At 40.0% G+C, this 13,703-nt stretch overlaps 1 protein-coding gene and 1 long non-coding RNA gene across 3 annotated transcripts; one reads left to right on the plus strand and one right to left on the minus strand.

The window, feature by feature from the left end:
• Positions 1-2,596: 2,596 nt before the first annotated feature.
• Positions 2,597-7,039, minus strand: zc3h10 (zinc finger CCCH-type containing 10). The gene is made up of 3 exons (XM_053497800.1): positions 6,849-7,039; positions 3,825-5,112; positions 2,597-3,564 (listed from the first exon to the last, which is right to left on the minus strand). The coding sequence occupies exons 2-3, from the start codon at positions 4,968-4,970 to the stop codon at positions 3,040-3,042; spliced, it is 1,671 nt and encodes a 556-aa protein (XP_053353775.1). The 5' UTR covers positions 4,971-5,112; positions 6,849-7,039; the 3' UTR covers positions 2,597-3,039.
• Positions 7,040-7,160: 121 nt separating this feature from the next.
• On the plus strand, positions 7,161-8,933 carry LOC128527101 (uncharacterized). 2 transcript variants are annotated; one of them, XR_008360837.1, is made up of 3 exons: positions 7,161-7,223; positions 7,373-7,543; positions 8,370-8,933. It is a non-coding gene; the product is annotated as an uncharacterized LOC128527101 (long non-coding RNA). The 2 variants fall into 2 exon arrangements; XR_008360838.1 differs by having other exon boundaries at positions 7,187-7,256.
• The last annotated feature ends 4,770 nt before the right edge of the window (positions 8,934-13,703 follow it).

Here is a 13,703-nt window from a genome sequence, read left to right on the forward strand (position 1 = left end):
TTTATTTTTAGCCATGTCTCCTATATGCATATAATTTGTGGTTATTCTTGTATTTCCAATATGAATTTTTAAGTTTTTGTCCATTAGCAAATAAATGTCTCACATTCCATTGTAATATCTTTATTTCAGACTTATGTGCTGCTTGCTCCTTTATTTAGTCTTCCACTGACTTTATCCTAACTACCTCCGTCCACCCCTAGATGTTTTTTGGCTGCTTGTCCGTGCCACACAATTTATGATGTCTGCCATAAACGGCACAAAGTTGTTTTTTCTTACTATCAGCATTTGCAAGAAAAAAGCATGTAGCTCCTGTCTGGCACTTTCCACAATCGTGCTCCCCTGCACACCTTTGCTTTCCTCTGCTACATGCATACCGCTGCTACATGCCCATACTTCTGGCATTTTATAGCATTTAGTGGAAGATGTGGATGTATGACTTAACTTCACAGATCATGTATCTCATAAATACTCTGTATGGCAAATTCCAGCATCAATGACAAGCTATCACATCTTCTTCCATTTCTTGTAATTTTTTATATTTTAATTTCCCTCCTGTTATATTTTGCTTTGTCTTCTATTTCTACTATTGCTGACATCCCTGTGATAAAACTGCTGTATGTGTTTTTGCAGATAATTAATATACTGTAGATCAATTCCTTAAGACTTTTTTCATTTTTGTCTTTCGGCTGTTCCCTTTCAGGGGTCGCCACAGCGAATCATCCGCCTCCATCTAACCCTATCCTCTGCATCCTCTTCTCTTACACCAATTAACTTCATGTCCTCACTCACTGCATCCATAAATCTCCTCTTTGGTCTTCCTCTAGACCGCCTGGCAGTTCCAACCTCAGTTCCAACCTCAGCATCCTTCTACCAATATATTCACAATCTCTCCTCTGAACATGTCCAAACCACCTCAATCTGGCCTCTCTAACTTTATCTCCAAAACATCTAACATGGGTTGTCCCTCTGATGAACTAAGTGTGATCCTACAGTATCTATCCTTGTTACTCCCAAAGAGAACCACATCATCATCTCTGCTACCTCCAACCCTGCCTCCTGTCTTTTCTTCAGTGCCACTGTCTCTTAGCCTCGCTGGTCTCACCACTGTCCTGTACACCTTTCCTTTCACTCTCGCTGATACTCTTTTGTCACATAACACACAAAACTTTCCTCCACCCATTCCAACCTTCCTGTACTTACCTCTTCACCTCCTTTGAACACTATCCTTACTCCTTTAGAACTTTTAATATTTCCTATTAGTGATGTTATAACTTTTTAAAAAAAAAAAATTTTTTTTTTTACATTTTATCAGGTTTCAATATCTGAACGACATTCCCTCCTGTGTGAGTTTAAGGATTATTTTTTACCCCGGTTCTGTATATGTTTCCTCCATGTTTAGATTCTTCACTTTGTAAATCTATCTATCTAGTTGTTAGATCACGTCCTGTTTCATCATCACCTTTTGTCATCCTTTGCCCGTTCACAGTCCAGTTTCTATCAGCCAACTATCAAAACCGCATCTCTCTGCACTCCAACTAATGAGTTACTGACCAATGACCAACTGACCAACTAATGACCAACTACAAAGACGAGGGGAAAAAAAAACACAGAACCTATTTTAAGAAACCTATATTACAAAAGACCAAAAACCTGTAAACAAACTGTGAAACAGGAAAAACACTTATGTCAACATAAAAGTCCCACAAACATGTACAAGGTCCAATAGGGTTCAGCTGCAGTAGTGTACCACTAGAGGGCAACCATGACAGATTTGTGGTGTTGATAATATTCTTTTTATCGTTCATGTACTGTATATTTATTATTCTAACATTCTCACTCACTCATCGTCTATACTGCTTTATCCTGTATTCAGAGTTGCGGGGGGCCTGGAGCCTATTCCAGGAGACTTAGGGACAATCCATCAAAGGACACACACATATGCATCCTCAGCATGTGCAAGAAAAAAGCATGTGCACTCATTTACACACTACGGACAATTTAGAGAACATCTGGCAAACTTGCAGCAAATCATGAGGAATTATAAAAGTTTTTCTTTGGTAGTATTGTAGGATTTTACTAACTGCATGAAAATAAAATCTATTACAGTGATAACCTGGTCATTCAGCACATTCAGGTTGTCACAGTTCATCTACAAAGTTAAAATTCACCACACTACTCACGGTTTTTATAATGCATTAAACTGCTCTTAACCTAATTTGAGTAATTTTACCAATTTCCTTAGATTAGTTTTTTTTTTATTATTGCTTGACGCAGACCAATAATGTGACCCTTCTGAAACACAGTAACATCTTTTCCACAACTGCTAGATTCGTCTTCTGACACCTTGCTCCAGCAAGGTCATGACCATGGTTGTTCAAAAAAAATGGGCAAGGTAAAGAGAGAAAATTGAAAGAATTGTTACCAGCTGATACATACTAAGCACTGCAGTGATTATCCAACCAAAGGCATGGTGTTTGCTTACTTAAATACACTTTTTCAGCTTATTTTTCCTTTTTTGGGTATTTTAAATATCCCACTGACAGATGTTCTGGCCCCATATCTACAGCATACAGTACATGTGCACTCTAAATAAAAACCACAGGTTACAGGTACAGGTTGATCCTTTATTCTGCTTGTGATCAAACTCAAGAATGACATCTCACAGAGCAAAATCAACAAAACAAGTGATCCAAGCTAAGAATTAACAGATTTACAACATCCTAAGAAGCCAAAGCTCTTTTTCTCCCAGACAAAAAGTCCATGTCCATTCAAAATGTAGAAATATGTGCATTTAGCACATACACATAATTAGGTCTGTGTCAAAAACTGTATGCAATATAAGAAACTGCTCAGGTTTTTTAATAAGCCTGAAAGATTCGTAAAAAAATATTTGCTTGGAGCATCCACAAGATGCTGGTGTTATTTTTGCCATTTCTGAAATGTCAACACAGATTATATATGGTACTTGTTTTTTGTAAAACTGCACCACAGCTTTGTGGGTGAAAAACGATAAAAAAGTAAATTATTGCATTTAATTTGTTAATGTGGCATGGTGGTGATCCTCATACTCTGACTGGCAATTGGGTATGTTACCATTGGCGTGGTGGCATGACTCATGGTGATACCCGCCAGTGGCTGTGCCATGGACACAACTGGGGCCACAGAAGCTGCAACAGGTGCCATTGAAACAGGCGGGGCCAAACTTTGTGCAATGGTCTGGGCGAGGGCAGCTGAGAGTGGAGTGATCTCCGGATTCATATGGGGGGGAGGAGGTGGAGGTGCAGCAGGTGGGGGTGCAGAATTGGCTTGGGGTGCACCTGCAGGAGCCCCGGCAGGTGCCACCAGTTCCTGCTGGGTTACAGCACGTGGCTGTAGTCCAGCACTGCTCAAAGTTGTGCGAGTCTGTGCGATGCCATGGTTATAGGAGCTCACAGAACCGACAGGCGGGGCCAGACTCTGTTCTGATGGTGTGGGTGTTGATGACAAGGTCATGACCTTTGCCTGGCTCCGGAACTGAGCATTCTGCTCCAGCAAGACTTCATTGGTGGCCATCAAGTTGGAGACCTAAGATGTGGAGGGGTGTATAGGGGTGGAGGGTTACATTCGTAAGTACAAAAAATAAACATTATTAGTACAAATTGGACTATGTTTAGAAAACAGCCCTGATTTTAAGTTAATTAGATGGAGCCCCTTTTCGCCAAAAGTGAGTAGTCATGTAGTCTTAAACTAGAAAGAGGTAATTTACAGGACAAAGTTTAAATTGGTGTGCTAATGCAGTGATGAGGAAAGCATTAAGTTAAAGAAGCACAATTTCGATTCCTCACCTGTTTCTTGAGCTCTTCCACTCGCTTCCTTAGCAAAGCATTTTCCTCCTCTAACAGACGATACTCCAGAGGCCGAGTTGAAAGAGCAGCCTGCACCCCTAAATCATAGTGGCCTCCCCCAGTCCCATCAGCCAATCGCAGCCCTTCCAGTCGTCTTTTCTTTAGCTGAAGAACTGCATGATCAACAGGGCTCTCCAGTGGCCCGGGATCAAACAGTCCATTCTCGAACAGTGATTCATAAACGGAACATGGGCCCCTGTCATAGCGTCGCTGTCCAGCTGCTCCCAAGGATAAACAACTTCCCATGGATCCTCCTCCTACTCCACCACCACACAATCCCTGATCTCTGCAACTTCCAATATTGGGGCTTCCCATCCCCATCAAACTGCCTCCATTTGTTCCAACCAATCCTGAAACTCCCCCACAAGTCACTCCTCCACTGCTTGCATTAATGATTCCACCCACCCCACCTGAGACACCCATCATTCCCACTGCACTGAATCGTGAAGCCTCATGCTCATGGTCCTTTCGCACATGGCGAAATTTGCACTTGTTGCCCCGTTGACATTCACCTTTCAGGAAGTCTCTGCATATTGGTGCCTCACCACGGTTCTGTGGCAGGTCAGTAAGCGACAAGCCCAGGCCTGCTGCCACTTTCCACCGTAGCCACAATGGCAGCTCACCAGTCTTTTTGTAGTAGTCTTCATCCTCCTTGGAGCCATGCACAAAGCGGCAGTTGGCACGTACACATTCTTTGTTTTGGTGGTCATGACAGAAGACAAACTCATTCTTCTGTGCACCAAGGTCAGGCACCTCGTTGAAGTCTGGGTGGCGAAAACGACAACGCTTTCCACGTTTACAAACATTTCGTAAGAAGTCACGGCAAACACCATCTGATGGCAAGCCAGATGCAAAACTGCCACCGGCTCCATTGCAGTTGTGGCCATTTCCCAGGGCACCACTGCATCCCATGGTCCCAGAACCACTGTTTCCCCCTGTTGAGCTTCCCCCAACTCCCCCTCGACCGTCTGCACCCCCAGTCAAACTAGACCCAGAGGCTACTTCCTCCCCTACCCCCGTACTAGCACCCCCTCCACTGCCTCCCCCACCACCACCTACTAGGTAAGCGCTATCCCGGTCAGGCATGGCGCTCAGCGCAGTCAAAAAGGTAGCCCGTGCTCATGTGTGGGCCAGCAAACATAGGCTTGACTACTGTTCAAGGCCTGAGGATTTAAATAAAGGTACCCTGGTCAGACTTCTGTTGCAATCTGCAAATCCAGCGTGGTACCTGTGAAAAGAGAGAATGCAAATTACATAAAGGTAGACACAATTTGGAAATGCTTACTGTTCCATTCCATCCATTTCAAAATCAAGGAAGCAAAAGAAGTGGCTTCTCCAGACTGGTTTCCTGAAAGCCATGGAAAATATATGGAGATAATAATAATAATAATCATATCATAACTTTCAGGTATTTCCACTTACAAGATTACCAAGCACATGTCATGAAAAATTCTAAGATGCCGTGGAAGCTGAGCAATATTCCAAGTCTACACAAGGCTTGAGGAGAAACAGGAGAATGATCTTGCTAACTGTGGATCCATGTGTGATCATGGATTGGGCCATTACCACAAAGGGAAAAGTAAAAAAAAAAAAAAAGAAAAAAAAAAGGTTTGAGTGCTTGGATTTAAGAATGGTTTTAAGCATCTGGGGTCTTAATGTTTTTTTTTTTTTTAAGGGGGGGGGGGGGGCTATGATAATAATATTTAGAGCCCAAGCACTATAACATTAGCACAATCATGACATGATTATGATGTCATTGCCATCACTCTGATAATGCTGTTTCAATAGTGCTCATGTCATAAATGTAAGAGGGTCCTCTTTTTCATTTAAGGAAACTTTTTTTTAATCATCCAGGCCATTTTGGAGGTCTTACCATGCTCGAAAATTCATTAAAATCGGCACATGGGTTGAAATCCGCTACCATTAGCATTTCTGCGAGTCTGAGCATTCCTCAGGGCAGGAGATTTTTTTTCATGGGCTCAACTCACAACAGGATGTCATACATTTTTTAATAATTTGCAAAACACACACAATGGACCCACATCTGCAACTGGGGCTTTTGGACGTCTTAGCGTGCTCAAAAGGCACACAGGTGGTGATGGCACAAGTGCTTGAGCCCACAAATCATTGCTTGCAACTATATTATACTGTTGTAAGCATAACCATAACTATAAACTCATTAAATTCAAATGATGGCATTCCATTGTGTTCAGTGGTAATACTATAGTGTGTACCACAATACGTTAGTGAATACTGTGGTACTAATGGGCTACCACAGTGGGTACCAAAGTTCAGCATGTATAGGTAAACATAGTATCATATTAGATATGTTTGTACATACAGTACTACAATGGTATGGTACCTGCTGAAGCCTAGTAGCCACTGTATTACCTAATATGTACCCAATATTTACCAAGGTATTATGTATTACTCTCTGGAGAGTACAATGGCACTGCAGAGGTTACTACATAAATATTATTATGGTACATAATCATGTATAACATTTTTGACAGCCTCCTGACATGCATTCCACGGTACATTATATGGTATATTTGGAACCACGTCCCATGCCATAGTATACATAACATTATACCATTAGTACCATTATGGACCCTAGTGTGGTAAATGGACTATCAGCATGTGGTAAAGGTTCTAATGGGCAGGACTGTTGCTGTTTCATTGTTTGGATTGTTATCCCAAATGCTGGGTTTATATCAGATATTAAAATGTATTGTTTTAAGAGTTTATTTTAAGTCTGGTGTCATTTGCAACACGACTCGAACTAAAATTAAACTAAACTTTTATCTAACCAAGTTATTTACTAACCTACCTACCACTGTGGGTGTACACAAACGGGTTATACACTCCATAGGAGCAGACGAAATAGCTAGCGATAGCATATTAGCTGTTTAAAGGAAACGAGCTGCTCAGCAAACCTGGTAAATTTTGACAGCATTAACCTACCGGCATTTGCAGAGATTTCTAGCCGCCTGAAAGCAAGTCCATCTGCACAACTTCTTCTCCACAATTCAAAATGTTTGTTTATTTACGACGATTTCACACGCTATAACTGACCAGGCTACAACTTCCGGCTGCTCGAGCGGTATAGCGGATGTGTTCACACTCAGGACCGCCGGCATGTCTGCGTAGTTTCGCACATTTTCATTATCTTTGTTCCTGTTTAACACGTGCATACGATCTGTGCAAAAACTCCAATTCAATCAAATATCAAAACTCCAATATGACCTAACTGAGGAGTTTTTTTTTTTTTGCTGGAGGGAGATTCAAGATACTTGTAGACTGTGGCTTCACTTCACCCATGGACGTTTGACACTGTAGGTGCGTTCCGATCGACCTGAAGTACCCTGCGAAGTATACTTTTAAAGTACTTTTTGAAGTTAAAATGGACACTTTTTTATTTAATCAAGAAATATACGTTTTAATATCATGTTTTATAATGGTATTAGTATTTGTTTTAATAAATACAGACATCCGCGGTGCTTATGTTACCATGGTAACGCACGGAGGAAGTGACGTCTGCGCTGGTGACTTCGCAGGGGTGTTCCCAATAAAGGAGTTTTGTCAACAGAAGTTCCCTTCGCCGACATTCCCTGCAAACGGAGCAGCGAGTAGGGAGCACCCTGTGAAGTACACTTGAGGTAATTTCCGGCGGGGTCAAAGCCCGGCGGCCATATTTGTTTCTTTAAAACAAAGCTCTTCTTTTTCTTCTTGGCGAATCGCATCTAATGTTAACGTACATTTACCGCCACCTACCATACTGGAGTTCGAGGGTGGATCCTCTTTTTCCCTTTGTGGTTAAAACAATAACACAATTTGATTCTAACAAATATTTTGTTCCATATGAATTTAATCACCATATAAATTGAAAGTGTAAAACAGCTTCTTTTTTTTATAACTTAATGCTATCTAAATATCTTATAATGTAATTTTTTAATACAAGACAGAGGGATATACCATTATTAAATATGAATATTAAATATGAATAAAAAGATTTTATATATATTATTTTAAGACGTTTTATGCGAACAGATTAAATAATAAACAAAGCACAAACATAAACAGATGCCAACAAATGTAAAATGACAGAGGGGAAGAAAAAAAAGCGACGGCAAAACAAGGAAAAGAAGCAATAATAAATTAATTCCTATAACTACTCTGCATGTGTGTGTGTGTTTGTGTGTGTGTGAGAGAGAGAGAGAGAGAGAGAGAGACATATCTGCCTGTTATGGTAAAAGTATGGGAATAAATGAAAACCATTTAAGATGTTTAAATAAGAACTAATCACTATTCACAGTACTGTTACTGCTGCTGATGATACAATAATCATCACTTCATATTAATAATAATATTGGTGAGTGAATTGTTACGTCCTCTGACGTATTTATTTTATGTTGTGTAAACATGAACTGTCATACTGCAGTATTTTGGTTTTTTTCTCTCCTTTTTCTCTCGTCTACCACACAGCCAGCTTGATGTAGCTCAGCTGTGCCTAATTGCACCAATCACCACTGGATCCACATTGGCTAACGAGGAGAGCTCTTTGGAGTTAAAGGCTGCAGACACCTGAAGAACGAGGAGGGCAGTACTGTGGATAGGTAGTGTAGAGCAGAGTAGCTTAGGAGAGGGTGACCTCCTGTTTACTGACCACCTCACCAGAGACTATTGTGCTTTCTCCTGTCTTAGACATTAGCTTGTGTGCTATTGCAAGTGCTATTTGTTAGCTTGTTGTTTGTGCTAAGGTGTTAGCTTGTGCTAAGTGTAACTTCACCAATTGTCTTTTTTTTGTAGTTATTGCTACAACTCTGTTCCTACACTTTTTCCTTGAACTTAAGTGCTTTATTGTCTTTACTTACTCACTTTATTTGGAGCAGTAGGGAGGAGGACGCCATTTACTTTTGTACCATCTTTTCTCATGTGTTAAGTTAGTAAGGGAGCTAGGTACTGTAAGACTTCTGTTGTTTATTTGGTATATAAGTTAGAACTGTGATGTTTGTTATTTTGGCCTTGTTCCCTCCTGAAGTTTGTTTTGCTCCCCGGTTTGTAAATAAAATCTTTTGTTTGGCATTTGAGATTAGTGTGTTCTCTTTTGGAGTGCTGGGACAGGGGAAAAGCAAAATTTACCGTTGTATTCTTAATTTTAGATCAAAATCTGCTATTTCAATTTATTTTGTTACTTCCCTTCCACCCCTAGACTAGAGGGGAATGTAACAGAATGAAGAGACAAGGTTATTAAAAATATAATAATAATAATAATAATAATAACGGTAATATCAACACTTAAAAGTTAACCACAGTAGGAATTAGAGGGTACAAGTAAGCAAGAGGGAAATAATAATAATATTTATTTGTTATTACCTAATGCTGCTCTGGATTGTAGTTCTTTCATCATCAGACAAATACACTTCCTGTTCAGTAACTGGAGATTAAAAGATTGAATCACAGATGAGAAATCGAAAAAGTAGATCAGATAAAGATTAAGTTTTGTCTTAAATCAACTTTAGTGCATTAAAATGTACTTATGCCACCCAAAGTAATGTTGCCATATAAATTTAAATGATCCATCTTAGCATTTTAGCTAAGCTAGCTAGGTTGAAATAACTGAAATATGTAAGCAAGTTTCTACAGTAGAGCTTTAAAACTCCATACAATCCTCTAGATCAAAACTCAAGACAAAACAAAATTTGTGAAGGAAGCATTATGCAGGGGTGATAGCGTTCCAATCATAAGTAGTGTGTGGAAGTCTGTGATTGGCTGTTTTGTAACACTGGACAAAGTTGAGCGAGCGTACAGGAAGAGTCGAGCGCGCACAGAAAATAAATGTTGCACTTGCGTGCAGGAAGAATTGAGCACGCACATAATCGAGAATCACTCAGAATTGTGGCAGGAATATAACGCCATAATATTCCACCCTCAATAACCGATCGTGTGACTGATTTAAAAATTTGCTTGTGCTCCTTCCTTGCTGAGCTTGACCTGTCGTTTAATATCTATATAATTAAGAAATTAGCGGATGATGCAATCAATTAGTTAATCAATTCTTGTGTACTTTGGAGTACTATTACTGCCACTTACTGACCTGTCTTTGTATGGCTGTAGCATTTACTTCCAGTGATTGTACTAAGATGGGCTAATAATGTCAATCTGCTGTATTTTCTTGAATAATACTGGGGACATAATGCAAATATGAAAATATCTAAAAAAAAAAAAGAGCCACTTGACAATAATGATGATCAGGGGTATATATAAGCTGTTTATATATTTGGGCCCAGGGGCCAACAAGTTATGTGTTAAAAGTGCGTCACATACATAGTACCCCCACCCCTACTCACCTCGAGGGCAAGGAAAAAAAGTTCAGGCTCAAGAATTTTTTCCACTATTAGCCCTGATTAGGTGTTTTTAAAAAAGTGCTGGAATAAAAAATCTACTTTAATAGGCCGTAAAGACGAGGCATAATGAGACTTAAAGTTGGTGGTAATCTTTGAAATGTAACGTACTAGATTCCAACCACTGTTAAACAACAAAGAAGAAGAAAAATGTGTCATGAAATAAAAGGTGACATTAGAGTAAAAACAAATTTAAATATATTTGCAAACAATGATAAACAGACATAAGCACCCTGTGCCACCACCACCCAGGCGCACCAAAAAGATAGAATGTCACATAAAAAGTTATCGACTACTTTTTGGCATACGTTTAAAGCATTGTCATGGCTGACTCATTTGAGATATCAAAAATCTCTTTGCAATTTTGCATTCTCAATGTCTTAAGATCACATAGGCTTGGTTTGTTGCCAATAGTAAGGAAGGAAGGAAGATTGCATTAAAATCCATTAGGAGCGTTTCACAAACTATCCAAAATAACCAGCTTCCTGTTGAGTAGATCCCATGACATGCTATGTGAAAGTTTTTCAGCTTAATGAGCTCTGAATGTATACCGGGTTTCGCGTGCATACATGCAAGTGTGTATGAGCTATGCAGCAAAATCTCATGTGAGGGCCCTGGGCATGACAGCTAATGACTGCAGATTCCAATATGGGTGCTGGTTTTCATGACTTTTTAAGCATCTTAATCTTGACCCCCCCAAAAGCCCCAGATATTGGAAAAAAAATATGAAACACTTCACACACTATGAAAACATAGGGCTGATGTTATAGCTGTTGGGCCCTAAAGATATTTGAAAGCAATGATGATTGGGCCCAAGCACCCGCAGCATTGACAGTGGGCACAGTGCACACATGCATTTAGGTTCAGGTTCAGATCTCATTGATGTCAGGCTATGTACACATGTAGCTGGGTATTTCTACCTGTTTTTATCTGTAGTTTTGGTTTATTGTTCACATGCAAACATTGTTTTGGTCGTTGAAAACTGAGCTTTTGGAAAACTATGTTTTCAGTGGTGTTGTGTGGACAGGGGAAACTGAGCTTTTGGCTTGTAATGTCACCTTGTATGCAGATGATGTCAATGTCTGCGTGCTAGTCTTCTTGATTTGACGCCAGCTCATGAGAATATTTTGTGCAATGGTGGACTTAGTTAACCTTGTTAACGTTGCTTTAACGTTTAGTTACTTACACATTACGTTAATGAACAGAGGTGCCTACGAAGCTCACTGCTGCTACATACAAAACTCCAAAGACATAGACCACACAGACAGCGACGGTGGGTTTGGACGAGTTTAAAACATAGGTTGTGTGGACAGAATTATTTAAAATAACTAAAAAAAAAAATTCTCTGTTTTTAAAAATACCTGGCTACGTGTGGACATGGCCGTCTTGAGACATTGTCAGGCATATTAGCCTAGTTTGGTGCTGATTCCAGAGACCTGTGTGCTTATGACGTTTTGAGCATATTAGACCTCCAAAAAGCCTGGAAAAAATCTTTAGAAGAACAAGAGTCTGGAACTCCAAAGTGTTTAAAATTAAATAAATAAATAAGACATATCTATGTAATATGAGAATAATATTGTAAAATAATAAAAACATATTTTGAAAAAAAGCTTATTATTGTGAAATATATTGCACTCTGCTATATAAATGTACTTATTATTATAAAATAATATTTCATGGTAATTATTTTTCCAATAACAGAGATTTTATTTTATTTAATTCATGCTGTTTTTATTTTAAAATGTCTTTTTTTTTTAACAGTTGATATTGAGATGTGTCTGCTACTTATGCTCTGTAAAGACTTCATAATGCCTCTAATCTGAGGTGCTGTTAATTGGTCATTTTTCATGCTGATAACTCTAAATGAACTTCGCGCCTGCGGCAGGTTTTGGTCCCGCCCTCCTGGGATGGCCTTCATGAGAGCCAGTTTTAGCAGTCATCTCGATGCAGTCAGTGTAAGATATCACTCATCAGTGTAAGCTGCAAGTGCAGCAGGTCAGTGATAATGAACCAGTGCCTGCTGATGATGACCAACACCTCTCCCCTTCTCTACCAGAGTGAAAATGATGCCAATCAAACTGAACAGGTAATCTGGAATAAAATCAGTAGCAGCATCAGCTCATGCTAGTAATTATTATTGTAGTCAATATTATTTCAAAATAATATTTTCTTAGCCTTATTTTGAATTAATATTAACTACAATAATAATTAAAATGAGTAAGTTTACTAGCCCGAGCTAATGCTGCCTCTGATTTTATTCCAGTTTATCTGTTCAGTTGATTTTCACTTGGCTCGGGTACAGAAGGGGAGAGGTGCTGGTCATCATCATCACTGACCCTGAGGCTGCTGGATCCAGACTCGCTGTCCCTGACCATAATGTTAGAGCTGTCAGCCTGCGGAACTGTAATTTCCCCTCACACCAGATGCAGATTCTGCTAATTTGAAGAATTTTACACAATCTGCTTTTAAAGCTTTTTCTTCTTGTCACGTAAATTTTCAGCTCCACCTTTTCTTTTTTTTCAATTTTTATCCATGGCAATTATTTATTCTTTGCTGTATCGAGAAAGGATCCAAATCTTTTCCTCAATAAATTAAAAGTGAAAGCGGGCGTGGTTTCAGAAAACGTATGGAACAGGATTACAATACTTTCACATGCACACAAACTGTGACGCTTTGGGCAGCATGGCCGGGGAAAAATAGCTGAGAGCCAACAATAGCGTGCAATATATTTCACAAAAGAAGGGAAAGAGTAGTGGAAGCTAGGTTAAGGGCAGAGGTGAGAATTTGTGAGCAGCAATATGGTTTTATGCCTAGAAAGAGTACTGGACTGGAGTGGCAGAAATATGTTAGAGTAGTGCAGGACATGTATGAGAGCTGTAAGACAGTGGTAAGATGTGCTGTAGGTGTGACAGAAGAGTTCAAGGTGGAGGTGGGTCTGCATCAAGGATCGGCTCTAAGCCCCTTTTTGTTTGCTCTGGTGATGGACAGGATGACAGATGAGGTAAGACAGGAGTCCCCATGGACTATGATGTTTGCAGATGACATTGTGCTCTGTAGCGAGAGCAGGGAACAGGTGGAGGAAAATTTGGAGAGGTGGAGGTATGCTCTGGAAAGCAGAGGAATGAAGGTTAGCCGCAGCAAGACGGAATACATGTGTGTGAATGAGAGGGACCTAGGAGGATCGGTGAGGCTACAGGGAGCAGAGGTAAAGAAGGTGCAGGATTTTAACTACTTAGGGTTAACGGTCCAGAGCAATGGAGAGTGTTCAAAGGAGGTGAAGAGGCGGGTACAGGCAGGTTGGAATGGGTGGAGAAAAGTGTCAGGTGTGTTGCGCGATAAAAGAGTATCAGCGAGAATGAAAGGAAAGGTGTACAGGACAGTGGTGAGACCAGCGATGCTCTACGGCTTAGAGACA

This window comes from Clarias gariepinus, chromosome 6, assembly GCF_024256425.1.
Source record: "Clarias gariepinus isolate MV-2021 ecotype Netherlands chromosome 6, CGAR_prim_01v2, whole genome shotgun sequence".
Classification (NCBI taxonomy): domain Eukaryota; kingdom Metazoa; phylum Chordata; class Actinopteri; order Siluriformes; family Clariidae; genus Clarias; species Clarias gariepinus.

What these genes read in the sequence shown, in the direction of transcription:
- zc3h10 (XM_053497800.1), bottom strand. Translation starts at nt 4,970, where the DNA reads ATGCCTGACCGGGATAGCGCTTACCTAGTAGGTGGTGGTGGGGGAGGC. An exon ending in TGGAAGAGCTCAAGAAACAG is followed by an intron (nt 3,565 to 3,824) that starts GTGAGGAATCGA and finishes TCCACATCTTAG; the next exon opens with GTCTCCAACTTGATGGCCAC.